The following is a 26,215-nucleotide window of genomic DNA, read 5'->3' as shown; positions in this document are numbered from 1 at the left end:
GCCCTCCATCAGCATTGAATAACAAGACTTGATCCACCGACAAAAACGCACTCAAAGGGGCCGAAAGATCAGACCTCTGTGGAATAATAGAGCCAGGGCAGGTGCTACAGGGGCAGTCAGGTGGTTTAATTCAGTGATGTTGATTTGTCGTTGAGTATATATTTGTCTGTGGCTGCAGATATTTGTGTGTGTATAATAACATGACATGCAGAAGAACATAGGTGGCAGGTTTGAAACCTTGAAACAGCATAAGAACTGTGGTTGTGGAACATATGTACCAAGGGCAGGAAGGTTCCTGCAGGCAAGATGCATTAAGAGGGAACTGCAGTGAGTACGCATGGCTCCTCCAAAGGCTGAGGAGACCCAAAGAGATAGGTTTTTAAGAAAGAATGGGGCAGAAATGATGTGTCAGATCCATGTTGCTCGGTAGTATCTTTTGTGAGGCATTTTATGACTCGTCTTTTCTGTTAAAATTTAAAGTCTTTAGGCTGGAATTGAGATGACCCTGATGACATTACTTTGACATCATCAGGGTTCTACTCTTAGACTCGTAGGCTGTAAATGACAGACGTAGTGACAGTGATGTCACCCAGTGGTTTGTGGACTAATGTTTTGAGTTTGACATTTAGCCGTTCGAAACCAGACGTAACAAGCAAGGAGTGGGTCTGAAAAGAACTCAACGACAATTAACATAGTGGCAACCTGCCAATCACAAGGCGACCTCCCCAAAAGGTAACCTGCTCTACAGTTTGTTTTACTTTAAATGTGACTATAATTTGAAAATAAACACCATGCTGTATGGAGAAAGACTTGAACCTAGTGACTGACCACATAAATTCATTAGGAAAATGCTTACTGAGGAAAAAAAAAAATCAACAGAGAAGTGCGGTCATTTTCTCATTGACTTCCATACAGCCTGACTTCTTTCTGCAACGAGAGGAGTCGCCCCCTGCTGGCCATAACAAAGAATGCAGGTTTAAGGCCCTATTGTGTTGTCTTCACTTGATAGACCCACAAGCTACACCCTTCTTTTATATACAGTCTGTGCTTGGACTAGAAAGCCCCCCTCGCCCCCCGTGACTACTGAACAGATCTTTATATGGAACATAATCGTGATAGTAGTGGACAGCTCCCAGATCGGAATGTGTGCAGCTCAGGCGAGACACTAAGGAGCTCAAATGACCTTCAAACACAAAAGCGTTTTGTAATTCTCTGGACGACGTTGTTTCTTAATGTAGACACTCTCCGTGTTCTATAAAGTCTTACCTGTGACAAGAATTTTTCATTAGGGACTGGCATGTCACTGAATTACATAGATGTTGTGGGAGATAACATGTACTGAGGTATGAGGCACACATAAATGCCAGGAAAACTGTCATAGTGCATCAGTGGATTTTCATCAGTGGCGAGATTCCTTGATCATATGAAGCGGGCTGTATCCATGAAACACTTTGTGACAAAGACATAGGTAAAAACACAGTACCTGCATGTAGATAGGCAAGGTCGGGGTTCTCAATATCACTGTGACTCTCCTTCAGGTGGTTGCGGAACTCCATGGGAGAGTTGGTGGCATAGTCACATTTGGGGCAGTTGTACATCTTCACGCCCTCATGTTTCCCCGTGTGGAGAATATGTTTCCGGATATTCTCCGCACAGTTTGATCTAAAGGAAATAAACAAAGATTTAAAAAAAAAAAAAAAAGCCTAAGTCCTTTTTGGCATGAGAAAAAAAGATTATATGATGAGAGTCATGACAGAGAAAACAAGATCATAAAGATAAAGGTTTGGCAGCATTCCCAAGGAAGGTTTTCTGTGCTAACATTTCATTTTACTGTAACGATAACATTTAGACACATTTACACACACACACGCACACACACACACACACACACACACACATTAATTTTTTATTTTTTTTTAATTCTCACGCTGATCTTTGGAACTGAGGGAGGAGCCATGTTTGGACAGGTTCTCTAACCATTCATTGGCCATGTGCGCCTTTATGAAGCCCACAACCAGCACATGACTAAAGATTGCTTTCACAAACAGCTTAACATAACTCGTTTCACAAACAATATTTACACATTGCAAATTCTTTGATATTCTGTCATGTATTTGTGCATCTCTCAGATATTTTCCTTCTTCACAGTTTCTCGCTTTAGTGCGCTACGGTGCTGGGAGCGGTGCGTGACGACTACTGTGAGACTCTAGAGGCCGCCTGAATGCGTCGCACAAATTTGTCTGAAGACATCTGTTATGCAGGATGCATCTTTTGCACTTGTATGCAAGATATAGGATTTGTGGTATATGTTGCGAGTTTGTGGGTCTTTGGGCTGGTCAGATAGGGCAGGCCAAGCAGTGTGCTACTGCAGGGTATAGGATGTAACGATGTCAGCTCAGAGAGTCACACACAACCCTGCGCTGATTAATGACGCTGCCTGACCTGCTCCCAGGCTCTATCTAAACCTGTCCACAGACACACACAAACACACGTGTGTTAGCTAAGCCCTGAATGGTCAAGACAAACATGTAGTGTACATACATACTGAATACAAAAACCTCAGTTTGTGCCAAAATAAAAATTACAAATGTCTGACATTACTACACAGGTTCCAGGCATACAGACATGAATCCATAAACACACATGTGCAGACACATAATGCATCATACAAGCAAGCATGTGCGGTGTAGAACACAGTTTCACACACCATCATGTGCTGATGGATGGGGCACTCGTGCTCAGTTTGGACCTGACATTCTCGGACAGTATAATACGCAATTACTCTCCCTTATCACCTTGGCCGGGACAATAAAGCCTCACAGTGCCATAGCTCACGCCAGCCAAGGAGAGAATTTGTTTTCACTTTTGTAGAGACACCTCTCTCCATCACGGGGCCATAGTCCAGCCTGGCTCCGCTGCGGCCTAAAAAAAACAGAGCAGGCCCTTGCTGCTGTTCATGCTGCACAAAATACATAAGCACCAGCCAGCGGTGAACAATGAGGGCTCTTCACAAAGCCAAAGACTATGTTGGGATGCTGCAATCTCAACAAAAGAATAAAAAAACAAATGCCTTTTGAGAGCTACAATCCACAACATGCACAAATAAAGAAATGTCTGTTTTGCCAGGGGATTACTGATGGCTGTGCCGCCATATATATTATTCAACCTACATCCATTACAGAGAAAGAGCTAGTTTTCGAACATCCAACAACCGAGGAAAAAGAAGCCTTAATGCTCACCATACGCAGAACGAATGGAGCACAGATGTAAGATGCAGTGCTAAAAATTAACCTTAACTGAGGTTTGACTTGAAAACATTAGATTTCTAATCAGCGTCAGATGTACAAAACTTCAAGAGTTTGCCTACCTGAGTAAGACATACATTGATTGACAGCACATGCATTGCCCCCAATATATAGTAATGTATTTTATCCAACAAAGTGGCGCACAATGTTGTGATTATTAAGTTATCATCACTGGCAAAACAATAACAAGTTCACATACAAATCACAGCCATCTGTTGACTCTTCTTTGGCATACTGGTAACAAAAAAGAAAAAGAATTTTAAACTGTCACATGCTCATGAATTAACGCAAATGATGCTGCTAAAAAATGCATTTAAAATCAAAAGTGAACTGATTTCTTATTCGAAAGCGGGAGCATAAATAGATAAAATTTGAAGCGGAGCTAAAAGGTTCTAAAGAGAGCGCGGGTGGATTCCTAGGGGGGCCATGCTATCTCTCAGATATGGTAATGGCGTAATTGTCATATTAAAACAACACAACGTGCGTTTAGGAGTCAGCAGGTGTCACAGTTAGTGAAAGCCCACACCAGCCCTCCTACTATACACTGTATTAATTAGTCCAACACTGTTTCAACTTCCTCCCCCACCCATGCACTCGCCATGGGAATCAGCCATACTGATGCTCAATGGATACATCACCCCTTCTCTGCCACTTTCTGCCTCTCCCTCTCTCTTCCCCCTTTATTTCAGCCATTTCCATATTCCTCCTCCCAAAGACTGTATGGTAATGGGAGAGGTGTAATTGAGAGGCGCTTCGTTAGAGGAGATTTAAATGTGTTTCTTTGTGTGTGCGCTAAGAGTTGGGAGGGGGATGTATTTGGATCATTGCTGCTATTTGGATCTTATTCTGCCAAGGAGGCCCAGTTATCATCATTAATGCCTCCCCCACCACCACCTCCTTCCTCCCTCATCTCTCCCTTCACTTTACAAGGTCGCACACCTCCCTGGCATTGACAGTAAGCGTGTCAGCCTCAAAGCCGCCATTGCCTTGAACCGAAACTCTTATTTTAACAGGTAGATTGAAACATGAATGGTGCGGCATCCGGTAAACAATAATAGCCCCAGAAGCATGGCACCGTGGCAGGAGTCAGAGGCTACATATCAATTAGACCATTTAAGATGCCACTGTGACTTTAATGAGAGAAAAAAAAGGAAACTCCTCATTGTGAACAATAAAAATGACTCCTCAAACACTAAAGTAAGGAAGTTTTGCAGCTTGCATAAATAGCTGTAGAATAGTCAAATAGACACCATTAATTGACAGCCCAGGACTCCCAGTGCAATATCATTAGAATATTATTTTTTTTTTACCACGATTCCCCAACTATAATTATCCCCCTCTATTATCTATCTCTGTCTGAATAGTAGATGAGTGGCATTTGATAGATCATTTACTCCCTGCTCATTTACATGCATTTGAGGAGCTGCCTTGATGGGGATAACACCGTATCAAGTGGGAACCATGGATGACATCCATAACATTTAACATGGATATTGTAATGGCGCACACCCATAAAACAGACCTGTCAATCACACAGCTGCTTCATTTGTCTCAGACCTAAATATTTCCTCGCAGCTGCATCATATTTTTTTCATAAGCCCAGCTGATATTGAAAGGTCAAACGTGCTAGCTCATCTAGTAGCTCCTTATCGTGGTTGGACCACCAGAGACTTCGGGGTTTTAAACATGTATTCAGGGTGTAAAAAGGAAGGGTGAAGGCGGGGCCCCTCATGGCTGTCTGAGGCCTCCACATTCAATTCTTCATCCTCACATTAGTAAGCCAGCAGGGCTTTTCCGCGACCTCCCTCCTCCTCCTCCTACCTTTCTCCCCCTTCCCCTACCCTCTGGACCCCTCAGAACCCTTGGGGCCACCAAAATGTTAATTGGGCTTCTAATTTACTCTTTCATTTGCCACTATCTGTAATGATCATTATGTATCTGTGGGGGAACAATGGGGCCAGGAACATTTGGCTCGTTCTGCGTACAGTATCTTTCTGATAGTGGGGTTGGTTCAGTGTGGTGGTTTGATAAGGGACCTACATTTCATTCTAAGTGAAATACAGAGCTCAAACTGTGACTATCTTACAACTAATCCATTTCTACCAGTTTTTTGACGGACCGAGTTTTTGATCAGATATAACAAGTATAAAGAAGATTGTAGCTTCTTCATTGGACAGTGTTGTTTAAACTTTTTCAACGGCAGCAAGTGCGGAATTCTCGGCCAAACACAAAACGCCTGCAAAATTAATATCAGCAAAAGTAAAGTCTACAGCCATGCTATTAACTCAATGAGGCTGTGCTTAGGCAGAGCAGTTATTTAAGGACGCTGCTAATGCTAATGCTAATGCATGCTAATATGTGCTCAGTGACAATTATGATATATTGATGTTTAACAGCATTATTGCTTACAATGCTCACCGTAAGTATGTAAACACAAATAAAACTAGGAAAAAAAAAAATCATTTCATTTTCAAATGACCTGATGATGGTGCTTAAAAAAGGCAGATGATCACTGGGTTCATTATGATAAACTCAAAATACGATCACAAATTATTTTGAAGGGGAAATGACTGTGTACCAAATTTCAATCAAATTTTCAGTTCAATTTTGTTCATACAGCACCTATTTCCAACTTCAAGGCACCTCAATGCATTTCTCATAGTAAGACCTTACAATATATTACAGGGAGAAACTCAACAATTTCCCTCTGAGCAAGTAAAAAACTACAGATTTCAACTTCATGGTTGTGTTCAGACGGGAAAAAAATATCAAAAGATCTTCACAGTCTGTGGAATTCATCCTCTGGGAACCGCAAATGTCTGTATAAAGTTTGGTGCCAAAACTTGAACTTTTAGCGGTGCTTGATTAAAAGACAGAGGATGTTAAGTGTCAGTAGGATTCATCCTCTTATGATCACGAACTTGGTGTAGAATTTCATGGAAATGTGCCCAGTGATTGTTGACACATTTTCATCTGGATGAAAGTGGTGGACTGACCCACAGGCACTGGCCTTTTAAACAACGCACATAAAAATTCCAAAGCATCTTATATTCACTATAAATGAAACAATAAAAGCCCTACACTTCTGCCAGAAGGTGATAAAAATCCTTTGATAGCCTGACTACAATTATTACTTCTCAGCATTTCAATTTTGCTAAGTTGAACTGCACACAAAAGACAGATGAAGTGCTTCAGTGCTGAGGAGCAGGTGTAGCAAGCTGCTGAAATGACTTTGTCACAGAGGGGGAAAAAAGCAAATGAAGAGTACATCTAAAACCAATGACGGGTTTGAGATCATTCCCTTTCACACTCTTCTGCCACAACCTGACGAGGAATCGCGGGGTGAGAGAAAGAGAGAAAGACAGAGGGAGAGATAGAGATAGAGATAAGGGATAGAGAGACAGAGAGAGATGGAGATGTGCAACGCCAGCCAAAACTTTTTCAATTTCACCGACAATTTCCTGTGTAATTACTGATGTGGTATGATGGTGTTTTAATGACAGGGACCTGCCAGTGACAGTGACATTGCGTGTGTGTGTGTGTGTGTGTGTGTGTGTGTGTGTGTTGTGAAGATCTGGCTGGGCCTGTTGATGATGGCAGAGTGATGAGATGGAGCCGTGCTGTGGAGATTAGACCTGTCTGCCCTCCACACACACACACACACATACACACATACACCCATAAGGCCTCTAGCATTAACGCCACCCCCAAACTACCCTACAACGCCACCTGCTATCTCACCATCACACACATACACACTCCTACGTACTCCCCGACCCCCCCACCTATCAACCCCCTGATGATCAGTGCCATGGTGGTGGCCATCAGCTCCGCCATCCGTGTGCGGGTCAATGAGCCGGTACCTGTAGTCGCACCAGGGGCATCGGTATGGTTTCTCCCCGGTGTGAACACGCTTGTGCCGTGACAGGTGGGACTGTGTGGTGGAGGCGAAGTTGCAGAGCTTACATTTGAAGGGTCTCTCTCCTGTGGGGTGGAGGGGTTGGAAAGATAAGAGACAGACAAAGTATTGATGGGACCAAGATGACATATTGATGTGAGCTGCCGACACACAGACACTTAAGTATACAAGCTGAGGTAGAAGGCTGCAACTGACAGGATTTGGCTGACAGTGTAGCAGAGTTTTCATAACATTTTTTTTTGCAGAATTTCAAGCATTGCATTAGAGAATGTTCATATAAATAGCCAAATTTAAGTTCAAGTTTGAAAAACAATTTTGAGATTTGAGTTAATGCACAAAATGGGAGATGGAAACACCATTTCTGAACCTGACTTGCCAAGCCTGTCTTGGCTTCTAAACGCTCTAGATGATATAAATCATGGCCAATAATTGGCCATGGTGGCTGTTTTTTTTTTCTTCTTCTTCTTTTTTTTAAGTTTTTTATGGCAGTTGTTAACAACCGGTTATGCTTGCAGTTTGCAATGTCTTACTCCTCCACTCTGTTTATTACAGCCAAATGTATCACCGACACCATGCAGCCTGGTTTATTCGCTCCAAAGAAGTTAATGAAACAAGCCTAAATTCTATTTCTATTTTTTTGTGACATTTTAATAGTTAGCTTCAACATGCTTGACAACTATATGGAAATACGGTTTGTTACACTTTATAAATCCAAATGAAGGATTTATAAAGCCATGTTTTTAAGTTTTGGAGGCTAATTAATGACAAAAATAAATGTGGCCAAGGCATTATTTCCCAACATAATAAATGCAGTAAAAGTTATGAATCTACTGTAGATTCTCTGAAGAAAATGCAAGGTGCTCCCTTCCTACTTTACACTGTAAACAAAGTAAATCTTGATGTCTTGCTTGGGGGAAGCTAGGAAATTGCAGTTTTAGGCCCCGTTTACAGGTAGCAAAAACGATGATATTTCAATGTGTTGGGCCTTTGGTTTACATGTAAACGAAGCTCCAAGTCACCGAAAACGATCATATCTGAAAAGTCCGGCCAAAGTGGAGATTTGGAAAAACTCTCTCTTTACGTTTACATGTAGACAGGAGGAGACGGAGTTTGACGTCATTAGTGTTATGTGTATGCGCCCGAAGTTTACAGTTTGGCTACTGTGATAGAAATGGATGCTGTTAAAGGAGTGCTTTTTTTACGCTTGTGCAAACGTTCCACTTCTCTGTCGGTCCAAACAAACGACCCTCATGCCATTATTGCTGAAGTAACAGGAAGTAATTTGTGCTATTCGTTGTTGTGATTTTCCAGCATTCTGATTGGCTAGCATGGCTTTATGCTTCTCATTACACTGCCCCCTATAGGTCTGGCATGTTTACAGCAGCTCTTACCGACATATTTATGCGGGTTTGTGTAAACAAAGATTTTTTTGAAAACGATCTGGTGTGAACACTGTTATTTTTGAAAACATAGATCCGTTTTTGTAAATACCTGGCTATGTGTAAATGTGACCTTAGTTGGATAACCTCAAGCAAGTTTAAGCTCTGTGAGGAGTTATTAGTCCAGTTGTATGTAAGCATGTAAAAAGAATGAAAGCAGGTGAAGTGCAGTTGTACTGTAAACAGAGAAGTTGAAATGTGTGCAGTGGAGGAGACAGTTGTCAGCTGACTGTTAAATGTTGTGTTCTCACCCAACAGCATTAATCAGAGGAACATGTTGAAACCTTATGAACAGATCTCCATTAAGTATGATAAGTTAGATGTTGTTGGCAATCCAAACGGGCATTTATACGTTATAGTTTATTAATGATTACCATATTTGACACACCTCCATTTGTCTTAATAATCTACTTAACAAACATAGAGTTTTATTCTAAATTGTGAGGACATGCTCACATGATTAAGATATCAATTCAACTTGTGTTGTCTAATTACTGCTTCAGTGACATTTCCATACTGAAAATCACATAACTCACTCATTCTTGTATATTTTCTGCATGAAAGCTTCGAAATTTTATTCGTATTAGAAAGATATAAAGTGATGGCACAATGTGGTTTTTACGAATCCTGAACCACAAAAAAATAAAATAAAATATTGGCATTAGCAGTGGTCTTTAAACATATGCCACTGCTAAGAAAACACTGTCAAATAGAACAGTCCCTCCGTATGCAATGGCATGACAGCAGATTTGAATATGCAGCTAAATCGGTGGAATTGACACATGTCAACACAGGAGAGGAGGACAGAAATTGGAGGTTTCAGGGGGAAATGGCAGAAAAAAAACTGAGGAGCAAACAAAATGAATTATGAAAACCTAAATGAATATTTATAACAGGATTCTTGATCGTTGGACGCCTGCCAGACAACGGTTAAGAACAGTATTTGTTTCACTATCTCAATTTCCAAAAAAACACTCGTTATTGACAGCCTATCTGAAAAATGCAATTTCCCTAAGCGACAGAATGACATGGTGAAATGATAACTGAAATTAAAAATCTCAGATTCAGTCAGCCATACTGGTACACATGCCTATCACTGACAGCAGCATGTCACACTGATGTGCCTGTGTGAGTGTGTGTGTGTGTGTGTGTGTGTGTGTGAGTGTGAGTGTGTGTGTGAGTGTGAGTGTGAGTGAGAGACAGAAAACAGTCGCTAAAACTATGCGGCTGTTCGGATCTAAAAGTGTCAATCACTACCCGAGACTATTAAGGTGTGCGCATACGAAAGCTAGTTTGTGTGCTTAGATAAGTTTGCGACACGAGTTCAGGATGTGTGCGTGGTTGCTTACCTGTGTGTTGGCGCCTGTGTTTGGTGAGGGCGTGTCTCGTGCCTCCCGCAAAACCACACAGGTCACACAGATAAGACTTCTCACCTGTGGAGACAGATTACAAGAAAGGAAGACGGACGGAGAGAGCATTAGGAATATCAAGAGTGGCAAAAACATACTGACATAAGAAACCAGGGTGAAGGGCAGGTAGCATGAAAATTAGTAGGGAAAAAAAATAAACTTTTGTCGACATCTCCTTTAATTAAAAAACGTAAACTTTGGTTAAAAGATTAACTGATATAAGGCAACCAAGCAATAATGCAGACTTTGAGCAAATGTGGTCAGTCATACCACCTATCACCCAACAAAGGTAGATGGTAAAATTTCTACTAGGAATGTCTAAATCATATTTTTGACCACTTTTCAGCAAATCAATGGAAGTCTCATATGTTCCCATAATGCAAATTTAAAATTTTCTGCTCAAAATACTGCAAAGATGGTTAATTTCAGGGCTGCAAAGTGGCTCGGACCATTGCCTCGCAACAAGAAGTTTGCCGGTTCGCATCCCGGTGAGGAGACCTGGGATCTTTCTGCGTGGAGTTTGCATGTTCTCCACGTGCAGCGTGGGATGGTGATTGGTGATTCTAAATTGTCCATAGGTGTGAATGTGAGTGTGCTTGGTTGTCTGTCTCTAAGTGTAGCCCTGTGATAGACTGGTGACCTGTCCAGGGTGTCCCCTGCCTTCGCCCTGAGTCAGCTGGGATAGGCTCTAGCCCCCCCATGACCCGAGTGAGGATTCAGCGGTGTATAGATAATGGATGGATGGTTAATTTCACTATACCTCTGTTCTGAACGTGCTGTTTCAGTGTCTGTAGCTTTAAATGCAGCTGAGGTCCTGGTGTCAATGAAGAAGACTCTCTATGCGTCATAACAGATGACTGGATGGCAGTGTTGTGTGAGACCAGGACTCGGTATTGCTTCTAACGTCCCTTTAAACCAATCATTTTACATGCAGCACAGCCGTTGTCTTTAACTCATGTGTACGGTGAGGTGTCAAACAGTGTCATGGTCATAAAATCTGTGTTTCAGCGGTCAGAGGCAGCTTGGAAATGGCGATTAAGTGGCGGCACACGGATTCCGAGTGCACTGATTTTAAGTCTCTGTTTCATACTCGTTCAGTTCTCTGACTTAATAAACAAGGCTTTATTGGTAATTTGGCTGTATTAAAATGAGTGTATATTTGAGCACAGAGAGGAGCAAACACATGTGAAGGTCTGGCACAGTTTTTTTTGTTTTTTGTTTTTACTGGTTTCACTGAAACACAAGAGGTGATGTAACCCAGTCCATCTTCAAATCTGTCTTAAAGTTTCAACAATCTACCTTCAGCACAAAGTCCCTCAGATTTACAATTTCTACAGAGCACTGGCCTGTGGGCATACAATGAGAGCTAATGGCAATGCTAGCCACATTAGCAAGACAACGTGCTAACACTCAGGATCTTTCTGTTTGTTGTGGGGACATTGCTACTGATGATGAAAGCAATCCACTGGGGCTTCCGTTTCTGAGATGCTGGTAGTGCATGAAGACTCTTGCGTTCACTCTTGCAGCCAGCAGCAGCACAGTTGGGGTGCCTTGCTCTTGCCTGATATATTTCAACGTTAGCAGAAGCAGTTGTTCATTCTGAACGGTGTTTGACAGAAGGATCTGACGGAAGTTTGAACTGTTGGTTCCTCAAGTGGCACGGAGCTACTCAGTAAAATTCTTACAGGCTTGCAGAGCTGGGAGGGCTTGACGAGGCTGGAGTAAACATCTTCTATCCTAACAGCTTTGGCTCCACATCACCAGGTTTATGACAAATGCAAAACTCCATAAAAATGGATTTTCCCCATATGGGACCTTTAACAGTGGGTATCTGCTGATAGCTATGCACCTGGCACATTGAAACATCTTATTTTTGATTGACAGAAGGATATCTGCAGGAATTTAAACACTTTAGTGCTACATGAAATGAAGACTACTGCAAACTATCATGAAGTAACAAAAAACAAGTTGTTTAAAAAAAATGCTGAAAACTTCAACCTTAAATATTCCTGGTCCCTGGTCTGGTGGATGTGCATTTGTACCAAACCTATTTTTAATCCACTGGAATTGCAGGTGATGTCACTAACAATAAAACAAACTATGGCTGGTTTCATTCACAGAAGTACGTATAGCTTCACAGTTCATGAAACAGATGTTGTTTGAGCTGTTTTTCTTCTGTCTGCCTTAACCAAAATAAGCCCTCTATACTTAGTCTGTCATCAACACCACCTTTCTTCACCTTTAAGTTTAACATTGCACCATCATTAATCGAAAACTAATACAATTAAAAGTAAAAGTGCAATCTCAAATCTCATGGGGTGGTTATTGAGTCAGATTTATGAAATACTTGAATCCTTTGAGTGGAGAAGTCTGGCGGAGAAAAGAGTGAGTAATAACCTTTTCAAGCAAAACGACGGCCGAGGTGCCACTGAGCAAAATCCAAGCGCTCAAGTTAAGACAAAAAAAAAAATAGGAAGCAAATAGTGAGACAAGGAAAAATGTGTAAAGGAGGGGAAATGCAGAGAGCGAGAAAAGAAAAGACAGACTGAACAGATGAGCAGAGGGTCTAGTTGGCTAACAGATGAGCCAAGCAGAAGTCACAGATCACTAGTGTATATCCATCAGAGCTCTCATAGCTAACTAATTCCTCCAATCAGATGGATCCGTGTAAATATGTCAAATGGGGGACGGGAAATTGCCAGTGTGGTTTATTGACTGTGATAAAATCTGAAAAGCACCGCTGAACATAATTACATACTTGTCAGAGCCATAAAAATTAGCTTTATTATCAATGGGATGGTTTTGTACAACTTCATTTGGGGGCGATGCCTTCCAGATGGGGAGCGTGGAGAGCTTTTTTACACTCCTCCTCTCTTCTCTGCATCTGGCTCTGTCATTAACAGCATGACGGTCTCTCTGTCTCGCTCCCTCTCCTCTTTCTATCTCTCTCTCTCTGTCTGTCTGCCATCGCACACAGGCAGTCGCACACTCCTGCACGCGCACACACAGCAGCGTTTGTGATAAGACTCACTCAGGGAAACACATGCACACATTTATAGAACGGACGCAGATGCAAATTTGCACACATGCGAATCAAACTGCATGTGGCGCATCACATGTACATGCTGCGTACCTGCACATGTATGGAAACGCCGTAGGTGCCGCGCCGCACATTCCAACATACGTGCATGTTATGCGCAGCTGAGATCCCCCCCATCACTTAAATATTCATCTAAATGCTGATGTTGAACTCGAGCTCTCGCCACACACTGATAACACATTTGGGTGACTCTTCCAGCTGGGCCTCAGCGGTGCTCTGCTCCTCTTCTGCACAGATAGCAGCTTTCACCGAGTCCGCAGAGACAAAGCAGCCTCAAGTTTCCTCTATTACACCCATTTAAAGCCACTCGACTGTGAGAAGAGTTTTAATGCAGTGCCACTTAGAGGGGAGAAAAACAGCCTTAAAAAGGTGCATTTGTTAGCCAATTCATACAGGTTCACGTTTCAGTCCTGGCGTAGATGGTCTTTGAAAGAACAATGTTATCATATAAATAAATGTCCATTCTGCTTTTTTTTTAAATGTAGACATGAAATCACCTCTTTGCAACTGATGATATAAATGCTTAAAAAAAATCAAAAATTTGACAATGTGCTACAGAAACTTTATACTTCAAATCGCTGGCTTTTGAAAAGGAAAGAAGACACGGCAGCAAAAAAATTGCAGCGATGAGATTTTGCCAACAAAAGTGGGGACAAAAAAACCCAGAAAATTTTGAGGATATATATATATATATATTTGTATTCCTTTTTCAGGATTAAATTATCAACAATCAAAGTTAATTTTGTAAGTGTAACAGTCGAAACTGAGCTAATCTCCCTCTTTGGAACCAACTGATCATTTCAATCGACAGTTGTCTGACAACTAGTGATGCACGATATTAAAATTTCTGGCTGATATCGATATCCGATATTAAGATTTCTGATATCGCTGATAACCGATATTACCGATGTTGATATTGCATTTTTGTTCACACCGAAAAATTTGTATATGAAGCACTGTGAGAGCGTGAAAACTATTCACAAGAAGCCCATACCATGTAGAGATAAAGGCTCTAATGTTAGACAATCATCGGTTTTTCACATTGGCTAAGTTTGTTCATCGGACTGATACGATATATGGGAAAAACACTAATATTGGCCGATACCGATGTGGTCACTGATATATTGTGCATCCCTACTGACAACATGAGCAAACAGCACCACAAATGTCCACTGATTTTACATCAAATTTGAAATAAAATCATTTGTGGTGAATCCTGATTTGTGCACGTAAACATGTGGCATTTCTGATTTCATAATATGGAGAACCGCATAGAGATTTGATGTGAAATAATCTAAACTGCTCTAACTCTTGCAGAAAGTTTTGTTTTGTTTTGTTTTTTCCACATTGCACCCCCACTGATTATAGAGAGAAAAAAAAAAGATTTTCAACCAAAAAAACAAACAAAAATAAACAAACCCCTAAAAAAAAAAACACATTTAATCCTGTGTCTCTAAACTCCACATGACTTACTAAGCATCTGGTCGGACCGTTTCTCCCTATCAGAAAAACACCGCCGGTCCCTCCTCCACTCCCTCCCCTCCCTCCTTTCCATCTCTCATTACGCCCAACGCTACAAGACCCCACCACAGAAAAATCCATAGCCATCGATCCCTACGCCCAGCCGCGGTCGCCACAATTATTCTTGAGGAGGAAACATTGGCGATAAATTACATGTGTGCTTTTCATCTGCTGTTCTGTGGGGCTGAGCGCTCAGAGGACCTGGGTGGGGATGGCGGCGAGGTGGGGTGGCGGGAGAATGACGTGCCGCTGTCAACACCGGAGGACCCGGCTGGTTAGAGCAGCGTGGACCTTCCATCCGCCAACCTTGCGTTGACTACAACCATTTTGTAATTCATTCTTCTATCGCTACACTTATGACACTCCTTAAACTTTGGCAAACATTAACTCGAAAACAATGTCCCTATCCTTTACCAGCTTCAACTTCAAGTTTCACTCTAACATGAATCCAATCAATCAATTTTGAAGGCCGAACAAAGTTGCAAACAAAAGTAAATCGAGCCATAGGTCAGAAATATCTGTTCAAAAGCCCAGAGTGCACAAAGTCTCTCATGCCAGACACAAAAATGCCCTAAAAACCATATTTCCTACTAATGCGTCTGCACTGAGAGCCCTTAAACTTTTTTTTTTTTTGGCTATTTGAATATCGCTATCACTTCTACTCTTTTGTTCCCATGATACACCTCAACCCTCCACCCCTTACTGGAATTAAATATGCCTTATTGCGAGACAATAAAAGAACTTTGAAGTCAAAATATACAACCTCCCTTTGCATGTGTGTGTGTGTGAATATATATATGTGTGCGTGCATGTGTGTGTGTGTGTGTGTGTGTTTTAAATAACCCCGGAGGAGTCTGCATGCAGCTATAATTGCCTCCCTCATTAGTTATGTTTTAGCAGGAGCGGATGGGAGGGCAATTAATTTTACCGCTTAATTTTTGACACGGAATCCGCTGCTGTATTGATGTGCTCGCCATTTTGGGTCTCATTTTTCAGGGAAATTAATTGACAAAGTGCGAAGATTTATCAGCATATCGCCAGATTAAGCGACAAACTGAAGCAATGAGGAAATCAATTGTGGCCCTGTCGCTGTGTTCAACCCTCCTCGGCCCCCCCTCCTACTCCCCCCGTCCCCGTCCCCGCCTCCTCCTCCCCGCCGCCACCACCGCCACAACGCCCAGGAGCCTGGGAAAAGCTGGGTGGGTCAGATGCGGTGCACTTTATTTATTTATTTGAGTCGCTCATTCATCAGCCGTTACAAATGACCCTGGCGGCTGACGACCACTGAATCCCCCCCTCCACCACCACCACCCCCGCCCTCCTCCCTCAGACACGACTCGTGTGTGAGTAGGGAGTGATTAACATAAAAAACACACAAATCAGAGAGGAACAATGAATCCCGTTACAGGCAGGATAAGGAGAGCTGAGGTGTTAACTTTTTTTCGCCTCTGCGTGTCACAGCCATCAACTCAATCCACAGGGCGATGACATTTGAACGTTTTCCATTTGGTACACAGTTTGTGTTGGTTGTTAGGCTGGCTACGGTGTCGTTGTGGGGGGTGATGCATATCAGGTGTTGTAAGTGTTTATTGAGCTTTTTCGTGGAAAGCATTTTGGCTTATCATAGCAGGAGTAGCTCACAGGTAAGACAGTGTAAGTTTCATTCAGTAAGTCATGACAGTGTCCCAGACTGTACAAAACAAGGATCCTGGAAGTATAGCTCACTGAAATGGAATGCAGTCATTTTTAATATTATCAATAGCAGCTGTGCTTTTCACAATATGACAAGTCAACATTTCTGCTGTGAGGGAAGTCTGTTGCTCTCCCTATCCCACCCAACCCTTTAGTCACTGTTGATATGCTTGACAAGCTTCCTTTTCTCACTTGGGAAATTAAGTTTTAATACTCACGCAAGGAACAGATTTACCACAGGAGTCTTTTTTTTGTTGTTTTTACAAGTTTCGAAATAACAGGTTAAAAAAAAAAAACACTTGAAAACAATACTAGGATGTAAGACAGGGTTAGACACAAGTAGGCCTCTAATTTTTACCTAACAGCCATCAATTTGCATGAGCAACTGAAAGCATCTCCCTAGGTTGACTTTTTTATGCTTCAAGCTGCCTCGTTTCAAAATGAGAACCATGTAGAATATTCTTAAATGTACTCATCAATGCTTCAAACATGATATTGTGCTAAAAGATGGAGACGAAGGCTTGTGTTACACTTATAGATTGTATACCAAAGACGGTGGTTGCCATCAAGAGGACACCAATTGGTTTGTGGACAGCTGTTTTGAAGCTTTGTCACCATCTTGGTCATTTAAAACCTGATATGAAAAGCGAGGGGTGGATCTGACTCAGAACTCGAGGACACTAGGCACACCTATACAGTAGCAACTTGTCAATAACAAGGTAGCCACGCCTAAAGCATGTCCGGCTTGATTGTCTATTGTACTATCAATGAGAGCATAACTTAAAAACTGAACATCATGCTGTATTGAGACATTTTCAAATAGACTTGTATACAATCTGAAATCGCAACAAAAGGGTTCACCTCCTGCAGGTTGATAGAAATAATGCAGGTTGAAGTCACTTCCGCAACCGGCTTCACTTATCAAACCCAGAGGCTTTGTCCATCTTTTATAAACCCTGTGTGATTACACTTTCCACATCTGACAGCATGCAAGTATCGGCTGAGTTCTGAGTGACGTACATGGCATCATCAGAGGGTGTGCGGACGTCTGCATAATTTTTTGCTACACTACACCGAAGTACGAGGGCGTTAACTACATATACGTAGGGACATGTTGAAGCTAATCTTCTGTACATGGAATGTGTCCTCAAAGAAGCATTGAAAACAACTACAAACTATAACCGGGAACTAAATCGACACAATTTAGAAATGGGGAAAAAAGTGTGTTTCACTTTTAGCAATAAAATAGAGAAGGCCTTTAGGATGAGGTCTATGTAATGTATTTGGCAAATGACAATGGATTACTTGTTCAGCTGGGCGTCCAGGAGCACCTTGAGCTCAGTGCGGAAACAAAAACGCCAGACGTGCTAACACGATGTTTCACTGGCCATGGAAGTAACGCTGGGTTAGGTTACTCCTGCAGGTAGTGATCTAGTTTCATCTGAGCAGACGAACACACAGTTTAATCCATTGCATACACTTTTGTTTTTGTTTTCCTTCCAAACTCTTACGGCAGTGCAATGTAAAACGCTTCAACTTCTTCAACAACATAAGTTTGACTGAGCCCGACAAAGCTCTGATGGAACAACTGATGTAAAGGAAGGCATTTGTACAAAGCAAACTCTATCATTCAAAGTTTTATCCCAATGCTGCACTTGTACTTACGGCTTAAAATATAGGCTTTAACTACAGAACGTATGAATGTATATGCTTTTGTAATTACACCCCTAAACATTTTGTACCATGTTTCACTTCTTGGCCTTTGCTCAGTCTGTCTCATAGTGTTACAGCATGATCATCAACTGCTGTTGTAAGGGATTAGAAATAATATTTTAAGGGATTATAAACCAATTTACACAGTTGACATAAACCAAGTCAGTCAAAACCTGCAACCACGCTGAAGTTCTTGGTAGAGAGAGAATGTTTAGATTTTTTTCCTTCAGTCTGTGATGTTGAATTTTACACTTTACGACTAATGAGCTACGTGTGTATCATTACACTCGGCTTCAGCGCAGACGGCGTAGTTAGTCATCGTCCTGTGAGCCTCTACATAACCCACACACAAGTACTTTAACTCACATCCCCTCCATTACTGACTGCTCTGTTCCCTGGACAGATTAGTTCAACTTTTAAATCTCCTACTTATTTTATTAGTATTGCATCTTAGCTCCGTGAAGGAGACAATTTATAACCTTTAAACAGATCACACACATGCAGATAATATTTCAGCGTGTCAGGTTGGCTGCCGGAATGCGATTGCAGTGATTGTATAGCTGCAGCTAACCGTCCGACCCGGCACCAATTACAACTAGCAAAGGAGTGTCGGAGGTCACAGCAGAGCAAATTGTGTTAGCTTTTTTTGGGTGTCGCTAATCAAGTCAGGTCTCGTCGCTCACTGAATTGAGGTTGTTTCAGGTTCAATCTTAATTCTCTGACTTTCATATGTTCATATTTGGTCACCCCTTGATCTCTCAAGTTCTCTTGCTCAGTCACTTTCCCCTTCTCAATCACTTCACTCAACTCTCCTCAAGTCATTACATTTTCTCCTGCCAAACTCACACAAAGACACACACACACCACACCACAACACCGCACACCTTTTCCAAGTGACAGCTAGGTGACAGTGTGACGCCAGCCGCCTGATGGGGAATGATGAGAGCTGGAAACAAATGAAAATAAAACGTCTAATTATGTCAGTGGCGCCTTGACGTTACATCACTGTTAAAACACATTTAAAATAACATCCAGCAAGTCTTGCGCTGACACGCACATACACACACACAAACCCGCACACACAGCAGGCACCCGTGACGGATGGAGGGCTCTCCTGCAAGTGCTCAGTCAGGCTGTCAGGCCACTGGCTGCTGCTGCTTCTGTCATTGACTTAAAAGGGCATCAAGGAGCCATGTGTGGGACATTACTGAGGCCGAGGGGAAACTGCTGGGCTGCAGCATAAAGACACTTTCAAAGAAGCTGACTTGGGGTCTTATTGAGGGGCTATTATTCAAGACAGTATCCTCCCACCGCCAACCACACCATCTGTCTGTCCAACGTTTTTAGGAAGGGAAAAACACGCAGTTGCGCGGGGAATTTTACTGAATGTACAAACAAAAAAACAAAAAAAGGAAAGGATGGCCTGCATAAATATATATATATTAAAATGCATTATTATAATAATACATCATATCAGTGTTAAACTATATGTTTTGCATTTCATGTGATAAACAAGAAAGCAGGTATTAGTGGATTTGATAATGGAGTTTTAAAAATCCTTTGATTTAAATTTTGTAAGAACAAAAAAACAATAAAGTTTACTGAACCGTTAGGATGCATCAAAATTATTTAAAAAAACAAACAAAAAAAAAAGCCACTTACTTTAAAAAAACAACAACAAAAAAAAACCTAACAAATCTTTTCTTTTGATCCAAAACGAAAGAGATTCGTTACAAATTTGGACGATTTTTTGTTTTTTCTTCTTCCCATCAGAGGAAGATACAGAGGACTGCTTCAGTGCAGGCGAAACACTCTTGCGCATCAGATGGATCTGATGAACACACACTTGCCGACCAGCTGGAATTGAGGAAGACACACTTGGTGACCAGATGGAGTTTTGGGGAAATACACATGACAACCAGTTGGATTTAGGGAATACACACTACCTTCATTTCCACAACATGCAGCCCCTCCAAGTCTGGAGGATGGCAGAAAAACAAAAACAAACAAAAAAAATCATTCTTGTGCTGTTTTCCTTCTTCCTTTGGCTATTAACTGGCTGATAGAATATATAACGGTGACAGTCCTATCGGGATCAGAAGGTGCGTTTAACCATCTAACGAGTGTCTACGAGGCTGCCAAGAACTAGTTCTCGACTTTCCCTGGATGTTGAAAATCAGTACAGATGGACAAGTTGCGGCTATTATCGGCCAAAAACTTGTGTATATTTATTCCAACCAAAGCTGTGAAGATTCATAATTAATGTGTGACTTTCACAGTTCACATGAACTTCATTTTGTTGAATAGTCCACAGCTATAGAGGAATGAAAAAGTACATTATGTCTGATCCAAGTATAGTCTGTCTTGATAAATAACCCTTTGTCCCAGACTCATGAAAACACTGATTGCCTGTACAAAGAAAATCTCTTGAATTTTGCACTTTAGACTGTCAGTCAGTGTGATTATGGAGGAGCAGCAGTAATAGTTCGCGGTGGAAGCCGCTGGCTCTGTGTCTCACCAGTGTGCGTCCTGTAGTGGTCCTTCATGGCTGATAGGTTGAGGAAGGCATAGTGGCAGGATGGCCAGGCGCACTTATATGGCTTCTCCCCACTGTGTAGTTTCATGTGGTTGTTGAGGGCCCATTTTTCACTGAAGGAGCGCTCGCACAACTTGCATTCGAACTTCCTGCAGGAGAATAAGAGAGGCAGAGAGGAATGAGGAGGAGGAGGGAGGGGAAAAAAGAAACACACACAAAAAAAAAGCAAAGAGTTATTTACTGATCCCAAAGCTGACGTAAAATGCTAGAAAATCTACCCTGTGAGAAAGGAAATGGAGGTTGCTGGGTACTCGCACTCACACCCACGGAGCACAGGGCCGTATGATTGCGCGCTGTACATCTACGCCCACACTCACACACACACACACACACACACATATACAACACACACAGAATGCAGTTGGCTGCTGGTGTGTCATGTCTGTATAAGCAGGCATTGATTTTTCTGTCCTGGCCTGCCACCTCCACCATTTATTCTCTGCTTTGCACCAGGGCCCAGAGGACTAGAGAAATTCTGTTACAGTCCACACACACACCAACACACACACACACACACACACACCCCTGCAGGGCCAGTGGGGAGAATAGAGTTCACCTGTCCAGCGTCCCTGACCACTTAGCCAGGGCTAAATGAACAGTTAGCAACGTTTTACCTCCTGCTTCTCTCTTAAGGCTCTTGTACGAGAGCTTCCCTCTATCTAAGCTTCTCAGCAAAGTATCTTGCTTATTACTTAGCACATCAACTGGCTTAGTCAGTATCAATCCAATGAATGTAAAGCACGATTTATCGTTTGGTTCGAGTTGTTTCGTTGTATGATGTCGAAAGCCTCTTCTCAGAATCAGGGCAAGAATGTGAATATGCATGTCATTCTGTCTTTGCTCCGGACATCTGTCTATTCTTCATGCCGACGCCTACAACCTGACAAAAGCTGTGTTTTTTTTAATGTTTTGTTTTTTTTCTACATCAGTGTGTAGGATGTTTGCACCTATATTCATCTGCTGCATTATTAGGCTTCAAGAAACACACAGACGTAAAAACAATAGAAAAAGCCTGCGCTTGAATTAATCTTTACCCCCGCGCTATAATTTAGGCTGGAATGACTAATGCGCGAGTCATAAACAAATGAAGTCGGGTTTTGGGGAGCATTCGTCTTGCAGCGAGGGCCATGTTATTTTAGGGAGGGCGGCTGTCTTTAAGTCCTGATTGTGTCGCTTAATCCCCGTGGTATCTGTTTCATAGCGAGCAGCATGACACTCACCTGAACAAATAATGACTCCAAGCAGCATGTAGCATGTGTCTGAATCAATAATTCAAACTCATACATCTTCCTTACTGGAAGGAGGAGGGAGGGGGGGCAAAGGAGAATGAGAGGGAGGGAGGTGGGGAAGGAGAAAGGAGGGAATTAAAGATGGGGAGATGGAGGGAAAAAAAAAAAGAGATAGAGAGGAAAATGTGTCCTGGCTTCCATTATCAATCTATATGTTCCATAAAGATGAATCTAAATGTGATATGGATGTCGTCCTACACTAGTTGAGAGGACATTTTAAGCTCACTTGCCAGGAAGGATGGCGCATCTTTAAAATGGCGCCTTTATCACCTGGCTGGAAGCTCAAATGCATATTCACGCAGCCTTGTTTTCCTCTCATTTCCACCAAACTGACTTGGCAGAGACTTTATTTGACCAACAGATGCATGTCTGCATCTGCATTTCCTTTGCCTTTCCTTCCTCCCTGCGGTATTTATAGAACAGCTCGTCGCCCATGCCACCGTGGGAGAGGTAAATAAGATGAGTGAAGAGATGCTATCTTTTATTGTAAGCATTATGCACAACACTCCTGCTTTATGAGCTAAACGGGCCATTGTTTATCACGGGGCGTAATCGCAAAGTCAGGCAGGCAGGCAGGCCTTGACGTGGGCACGCGGCGTGCTGGGATGGAGGAAAAACGAGAGAGAAAGAGAAGGCAGGAGGAGAGGAGAGAAGATGGAGGAGTCGGGGCTGGCAGAGTTGACTATCAGTGGGGGTTTTGTAAGGATGAGAGGAGGGTTTGCGTCTGTTTTTATGGGATCAGATGGAGCGCTTTGATCTTGTCCCCGCATGTCAGATCCCGTCACGATCCACCGTCTCGCCCATACATATGCATACTGCCTCTAAACAGCCAGGCACCATGCAAAACACACCAAAGGTAGGAGGTAGAGGAGGGGGGGAGAGAAGAGAGACAGATAGAGAGAAAGAGGGAGAGAGGTTGGGTGAATGTGTTTGTGTATGCATGTGTGTGAAAGAGGGAGGAAGACGGAGAGACCCAAGTAACAGAGACTTGAGGGAGGTTTGCCAATTTAAAATATTTGAAAAGTTTTAGAACGTGTCCTAGAAGGGAATTTAAAACAAACAACAAATAATAAATTCACTAAATTCTGCCAAAGCAACCTATTTCTGATTCAACACAGACTGAGAAAGTTCTGAAACTCTTGAGAGGGATTTCAGGGATGAAAAGTATATGTGGCTGTAGCTTCCAACTGTACGTAGAGAACAAACGGTCTGACCTGCTTTCAAACCAAGTGAATATGAAGCATCACAGTTAATAGGATGATGACAGCTATGATGAGACTGTCCTTTGCACATGTTCGAACGTGTACACTGTAACACTGCGTGGATCAGTTGAAGCCACTTTTAACCGTTTTAACAGAGCAAGGATTATGCACCTGATTTATCTTTTAGAAAGCACACATAGAAATGACAGTTAGCCGACCGTGAGGAGACATTCACTGAATTTGGGGAAAAACTGTATTGAATTACAATCGTTGACGTTAACTTGACGATTTATTAACATCATGTTGACTCAATGCAAAAATGTAAAGTACATTAGATGCATATATCATTAAACGATCACTATTATCACCATAAAGCCCCTGTCAGACATGGGATACAAAACATTGCTGGCTTTCTCAAAGTGATTTTATAATTCATAGATCCTTGGATCACTTTTACGTTAATGTTCCTCACAGCTTCATTCAGATAAACCCACCACAGTGACAGAGAGAGGCACAGTGTGCACACGATAGTTGGTATTCACGCAAACTTGGACAGTTCACCGAGTCACGTATAACATGTAATAATGCACGAATTAACAAAAGATCAAAGCTAAAAAAAAATAACAGTAAAGCTAAAAAAAAAAGTTCCAATTCCTGATAGCTTGATTTATTTATGATTCCCAAGCACTGAAAATTCTGTTCATGTGTGATGATAATAATCTAACAGCTGTGACGGAGCTCAACCTAAGGATGGCCGCTATGTGACAAATGATTAAACCACAGATTATAAACTCTGTGTGTTCAACAGCTCAGCTGTGTGATCTAAAGAAAAATACACCGTGTGACTTGCCGTTGATTCTATTAATAATACAAATAATCAATAAGCATCCTAAATAACAAAATCCTCGCTGTTGTGTCGAGCATAAAAGCGTACAACTCTCTCGCTTTGGAGGTGCTGGATGCTGCTGTTGTTTGTTGCTGCGGGTGTTTAATAACCTCAGAGGGGACAATCCTACAAACACCCGGAAGCAACAAACTGAACTCCAGCTCCTTATGCGTCACATAAGTTATGTGTTGGTGAAGTCTCAGTAATCTGACCTGTTACATTCTGTCCTCATCACAGTGGAGTTTTTATTTTTTATAGACATTCCAGTTTGTGATAAGGACAAAGCTAATGAGAAGGTTGTTGTGTGATTTTGGTATGCAAACCGTGTGTTTTGTGCTCAGAAATGGCGCAGAAATGTGGGAAAAAGAAAAAAAAACATATACAACTCAAAAGACGTGCATCTGTTAAGGGATTACGATGGCGTGCAGTTCAGAGTTGTCCCATGTTGAAAGTGATGAATTGAAGTTACTAGATTCAACCCCGTAAGACTGATGTAGCAACTTTTACAGAAATGCGACCAGGATGCTCACGAAGCAGACAAATTTGGATACCGTCAGATTAACAGAGAAGTCTGAAAGAGGCTAAACATAATCACATTCATCCTGCTTGTGCCGTGTATTAGAAAAGCCAAACAGTCAACAGATGGCTGCTCAACACTCGAGAGCAAAAAAATACATTAAAATATACAAAAAAACGAGAGCGTAAAAAAAGAAGCCCATTTGTTAGAATGTTACTTATTGTTTTGCAGTGACTGCTCCTTGGCTTTTTCACGTTACTGTCAAGCACTGATTAGTAAAGGCCACTGCAGGAAAAAAAAAAAGGACATCTGTAATCATGAGTGAGTTCCAGTCATTATGTCTCTGCGTTTCTTCCTCCTGCATCTCTCCCTCTCTTTCCTGTCTTCCCTTCCTTCTTTTCCCTTCTGATCACGAAGCAAAAAGACGTGATTGACACCCTGTGCAGATTTATTCAAAGACGCAGGTGAGTCTTGTGCGTCGAGACTCAGGAAACTGCATGCTACTGTGTCTACGCTGTCAGTCATTACCATATCTATACTGTGATGTGATCCTGTCGTCAGTGGAGGCATATAGGGCTACTGTCAGAACATCACAGGGCGCGCTGGCCTTAATTGTGATAGAAATCCCTCAGGAGGAGTTACTGTACCTCTAGCTAGAGAGAAAGGCCTGACTCATTACCACACACTCACTATCACCCCCAAGTGGTGAGGTGATGCTTGTTGAAGGGGACCTTGCAGAGTGTGTGTTTAGAGCAAACATGTGCTCTGGATTTAAAAAAAAAAAAAAAGGCCACGTTTGGTATTAAGAAGAGCAAAAATGATGACAAAAAGATGTTGCCTCTAACCACACAACTGACAAGGAAATATGACATCCACAGATGTCTGAAGACCGACACTCTTGCTCGCCCTAACTGCAAGTTTGCAACGACGCCATTCACACTTATCAATTAACGTACATTCTTTAATTGACTGGATTAATTGACTCTTTTGGACAGCTACAAATTTTCTCTCTGGTTTTCCGTGTCTTGCTTGGCCGGTCGTTTTTGAGAGGAAATATTCCGCCGATTCTCGCACTGTAACACAAAGACAGAAAGAGGGAGAGAGGCCGACTCTTGCCTCAAGCCAAACTGACACAAACAGACAACTTCAAAGTGAAGACTGTTGTTTATTTGGCGAAGGGAAAAGAGGGGGGGAGAGAGGGAGAAAAAAAAAAAGAGAGAGAAAATTTATCTGATATGCAACTGTCAGGAGAGCATTTTCACATGCAAAATAGCGAGTGAGTGAGAGAGATTACCTAGAGGGAGGAACATGACAGCATTCACTAGGGTCAGGATGGATCATCATCTTCAGCCCCCTCCTCCTCCCTCGTCTCTCTCTTTCTCCCTCCATCGCTCTAACTTTATCTCTCTCGCTCTCCGTTTCCCTCCCTCCTTCCTTCCGTTTTTCCCCTCCTCTCCCCTTTTCTCTCTCATCCTGTTTTCAGACTCCATCACTCTGCACTTCGACAACCCGGCAGCTTAAATCCAGAGTAAATTAGCTGAATGAAGATTAAATCATTTGGCCCTGAGCTCTCCAAGATATTGGGAGGAAGACTGAGTAAGCCTTAAATGGTGTCTGACTGGGTTCG

The 26,215-nt window shown here is 42.1% G+C and overlaps 1 protein-coding gene across 1 annotated transcript in view; it reads right to left on the bottom strand.

The window, feature by feature from the left end:
- znf407 (zinc finger protein 407) overlaps positions 1–26,215 on the bottom strand; it is a 152,247-nt gene that overhangs the window by 43,400 nt on the left and 82,632 nt on the right. The window contains exons 6-9 of the mRNA XM_008283648.1: positions 20,617–20,783; positions 10,013–10,096; positions 7,169–7,289; positions 1,484–1,662 (exon numbers count right to left, since the gene is read on the bottom strand). Of these exons, the coding sequence (XP_008281870.1) occupies positions 1,484–1,662; positions 7,169–7,289; positions 10,013–10,096; positions 20,617–20,783 (551 nt within the window). The remainder of the gene's footprint in view (positions 1–1,483; positions 1,663–7,168; positions 7,290–10,012; positions 10,097–20,616; positions 20,784–26,215) is intronic.

The sequence above is a fragment of the Stegastes partitus genome, unplaced genomic scaffold, assembly GCF_000690725.1.
Source record: "Stegastes partitus isolate 25-593 unplaced genomic scaffold, Stegastes_partitus-1.0.2 Scaffold322, whole genome shotgun sequence".
Taxonomy (NCBI): Eukaryota; Metazoa; Chordata; class Actinopteri; family Pomacentridae; genus Stegastes; species Stegastes partitus.
This window is presented reverse-complemented; position numbering and strand designations above follow the sequence as displayed.